Here is a 4,113-nt window from a genome sequence, read left to right as displayed (position 1 = left end):
AGCATGCTTGCACGTAGATAAAGACCACAGGGGACACAGAAAAATTAAACACGGTTTGAGGTGGGGTGGTAATTTAAAAAAATGTTTTTTCTTAAAAATGCATCACAATTGTAAAATGATTGCCTCTGGGAGGTAAGGTTATGAATAACATTTCTTTTTCTCCTTTCCAAATGTTCTATGATGAGCAAGTGTTATTTGAGTAATCAGGAAAAAGAAGTTCACACACACACACACACACACACACACCCTGAGAGAGCTTGTTTTCTTCCTTCCTTCCTTTCTGCCTGCCTTTCTTCATTTTTTCTCTTTTTGAGATGGAGTCTTGCTCTGTCACCGAGGCTGGAGTGCAGTGGCATGATTTTGGTTCACTGCAACTTCTGCCTCCTGGGTTTAAGCGACTCTCCTGCCTCAGCCTCCTGAGTATCTGGGATTACAGGCATGCACCATCACACCTGTCTAATTTTTCTATTTTTAGTAGAGATGCGGTTTCACCATGTTAGTTAGGCTGGTCTCAAACTCCTGACCTCAGGTGATCCACCCACCTCCACCTCTCAAAGTGCTGGGATTATAGGCCTGAGCCACCAGACCTGCTAGCCTTTCTTCCTTCCTTTCCTCTTTCCTTCCTTCTTCTTTCCTTCCTTTCTTCCTTTCTTCCCTTTCTTTTCTTTCCTTCCTTCCTTCCTTCTTTCCTTCCTTCCTTCTTTGCTTTTTTGCTTCTTTTGGGGGGACAGGGTCTCACACTGCCACACTGTTGCCCAGGCTGGAGTACAGTGGCATGTTCATAGCCCACTGCAGCCTCCATCTCCATCTCCCAGACTCCAGGGATTCTCCTACCTCAGCTTCCTAAGTAGCTAGGACTGCAGATGTGCACAACCATACTCCCCTCATTTTTTATTTTTTGTGGAGACAGAGTCTTGCTATGTTGCCCAGGCTGTTTTCAAACACCTGGGCTCAAGTGACCCTCCTGCCTCAGCCTCTCAAACGGCTGGGATTACAGGTGTGAGCCACTGTGCCTGGCCAAGCCTTGTTTCTTTTTTTTTTTTTGAGACAGAGTTTCGCTCTTGTTACCCAGGCTGGAGTGCAATGGCGCGATCTTGGCTCACCGCAACCTCTGCCTCCTGGGTTCAAGCAATTCTCCTGCCTCACCCTCCCGAGTAGCTGGGACTACAGGCGTGTGCCACCATGCCCAGCTAATTTTTGTATTTTTAGTAGAGACGGGGTTTCACCATGTTGACCAGGATGGTCTCAATCTCTTGACCTCATGATCCACCCGCCTCGGCCTCCCAAAGTGCTGGGATTACAAGCGTGAGCCACCGCGCCCGGCCAAGCCTTGTTTCTTTTTCTTCTCTCTGTCTCTTTCTCTCTCTCTCTTTGAGACAGGATCTCACTATGTTGCCCAGGCTGAAGTGCACTGGTACAGTCTTGGCTCACTGCAGCCTCAACCTCCTGGGCTCAAGTGATCCTCCAGCCTCAGCCCGCCCCCCAAGTAGCTGGGACTATAGGCGTGTGCCACCACATCCAGCTCATTTTTGTATTTTTTGTAGGAACCAGGTTTCGCCAAGTCGCGCAGGCTGGCCTCGAACTTCTGGGCTCAAGCAACCTGCCAGGCTAGGCTTCTCAAAGTGCTGGGATTACAGGTGTGAGCCACAGCCAAGCCACCCCCAAGCCTGTTTTCTTCATGTTGTCACCATGTTAATTAAGGAAGGAGCATTGCCTCCCTGACCAAAGTTGCTTGTGTGGCTTTGTTTTTCTCCCCACCCAATTCCCCCTCCTCACCCTATTTAGGGGGTCCCTCCAACACAAAACCCAAACGTAAATGAACATACTTGGAAAGTCCAACGTCGCTCCGATAACAGCATCCTGCTGGTGCGATCCTGAGCTTTTGTGGCCGACATGTTGAGAGGGGAGGGGACAACCACAGGGGACTATTCCTGAGTTTTCTGCAGGGGAGGGACAGAACATATGTCACCTCTATCACTGGGTAGTTTCACACATATTACTGCTATTGTTATTTCAAAATGTGCAGAGCCAGAAGTTTCTGCCAACTCCTCTACCAAAAAGGCTTCTGTCCTTCCCCAGTGACAGTCTCCAGCTCTCTCTGCTGGTCCCCCTCCACTCCCCCAGATTCTCAGCACAGTCCAGAGAAATAGGGCAGGCACAGAGAGTGGGAAGAGGGAGCGCAGCCTCCACAGGTGCTGGCAGGAAAGAAGTTTTTGGTCTTCGCAGGAATACGGCGGAGATCCAAGCTGGGGAGAGGTGGAGCACAGGCTGTTGACTAACGCTTCTTTTGTGTGGATTTAATCTTACTCTCGGGGGACACAAAAGCTGGAATCTCTGCAAACTTTTCCCAGAATCATCTGCAAGTCAGCAGAGAATCTGCGGGTGAGGAAAGTGAGGGCAGATGGAGGCTGGGGCTCCCAGTGGGAGGGAAGAAGTGTGTGGGGTTGGGAGGAGGTGAGATGGCATAGAAAGAACACTGGGAAGAGGGACAGGAGACCAAGGTTCTAATCCCACCTCTACTCCTCTCTCCTTGCTGTGCAATTTGGGCAAGACACTGCCCTCTCTGAGTCTCAGTTTCCTCTTCTGTAACTCAAAGAAGTAACGGAGGATCCTTACCCGCTCTGCGGTCAAGTGACTCTCTCTGAGAATGTTTCCTGGTCTATGAAATTAGGATATTGATACCTATCCCCCCAAAAGGATAGATCAGTCCAACCTTCGAATCCTTGCAGACAAGTTCCGGCCTCCAGCCTCAACTCCATGCCTTTTCTCATTCTGTTTCCTTCACCTGCATCTCCCTTCCCTTTTTAAGTTAAGCTCTACTTTTCTTTGAAGACTCAGCGTGGGTCTGATCCCTTGAGGAAGGCTTCCCCAGTCTCTTCCCCACAGGCTGGCTTAGGCGTGCTGCTCCTCTGGGCTCCTGTGCTGCTCTGGGCATAAAGCCACTGCAGCCTTAACAACTAAGAATTACAGCTGAGGGCCGGGCGTGGTGGCTCACACCTGTAATCCCAGCACTTTGGGAGGCCAAGGCGGGTGGATTACAAGGTCAGGGGTTCAAGACCAGCCTGATCAATATGGTGAAACCTCGTCTCTATTTATTTATAAAAAAAAGAAAAAACAAAGAATTACAGCTGAGGTTTATTGAGCACTCAGTAAGTGTCCAGACAGGCCCTTTACCCAGCATTATCTTGTGGAATTCTAACTATGCTCATATGAAGGTACGCTGGTTTTCTTTTCTTTTCTTTTCTTTTTTTTTGACACAGAGTCTTGCTCCGTTGCCCAGGCTGGAGTGCACTGGCGCAATCTCAGCTCACTGTAACTTCAGGCTTCCGGGTTCAAATGATTCTCTCGCCTCAGCCTCCGGCATACCTGGGATTATAGGTGTGCACCACCATGCCTGGCTAATTTTTGTGTTTTTAGTTGAGGTGGGGTTTCTCCATGTTAGCCAGGCTGGTCTCGAACTCCTGACCTCAAGTGATCTGCCTGCCTCAGCCTCCCAAAGTGCTGGCATTACAGGCATAAGCCACCATGCCCAGAGCTGCTGTTTTTTTTCCTTATGGTCGAAGGCTGGTGATTTTCCTGATCAGGATACTGATCATGATGGGAGTGGAAGCTGAGTGTCAGGGCTGGGGTGTAGACCCCAGGGGGCAGTGTGGCTCCTACTCCTATTCTGATCCTCTGCCTTATCCTCTCTCTGCCAGCCCGCTACACTGAGCATAAGGTAGGATCGGTGTCTGTTTAGGGCTATGTATTTGATCTTCACCTGAGCTGTGAACCCAGGGGTTCAGGAGCTCAGTTCCCTGTATGCCTCCACCCCATGCCTCTCACAGTCCCAGCAGAGGATGCATCTGAGCCCCATGTTCCCAGGTCCACACAGTCGGGGCTCCCCTCCTTGCCCTTGGGAGTCCAGGAAGAGCCTGGGCGTGCGAGGGCCCCTCCCCAGTGCTAACTCAATGTCCCATCCCACCCAAGGCTGCCTCCACACCCGCCTTGTGTCAGATTTAATCTTCTGTTTAGAGGTCATGGTCACATGTGTCAACGTGCCAAGCCATGGACCAAGCCTCCTCAGACTTTAGGTCACTGAGGCCTCACAACAACCTTTGAGAGAGACCCGGG

At 50.4% G+C, this 4,113-nt stretch overlaps 1 protein-coding gene across 4 annotated transcripts in view; it reads right to left on the bottom strand.

Annotated features, from left to right (window-relative positions):
* LOC108312092 (nucleoplasmin-2-like) overlaps positions 1-4,113 on the bottom strand; it is an 11,902-nt gene that overhangs the window by 3,834 nt on the left and 3,955 nt on the right. For 2 of the 4 annotated variants that reach the window (XM_037742486.1, XM_037742487.1), the window contains exon 2: positions 1,827-1,940. In XM_037742486.1, the coding sequence (XP_037598414.1) occupies positions 1,827-1,895 (69 nt within the window). In that variant the 5' untranslated portion in view covers positions 1,896-1,940. Of the gene's footprint in view, positions 1-1,826; positions 3,343-4,113 lie in introns of those variants that run through there. The other 2 variants (XM_037742489.1, XM_037742488.1) reach the window with 1 other exon arrangement.

This window comes from Cebus imitator, unplaced genomic scaffold (genome assembly GCF_001604975.1).
Source record: "Cebus imitator isolate Cc_AM_T3 unplaced genomic scaffold, Cebus_imitator-1.0 Scaffold121, whole genome shotgun sequence".
NCBI lineage: Eukaryota > Metazoa > Chordata > Mammalia > Primates > Cebidae > Cebus > Cebus imitator.
This window is presented reverse-complemented; position numbering and strand designations above follow the sequence as displayed.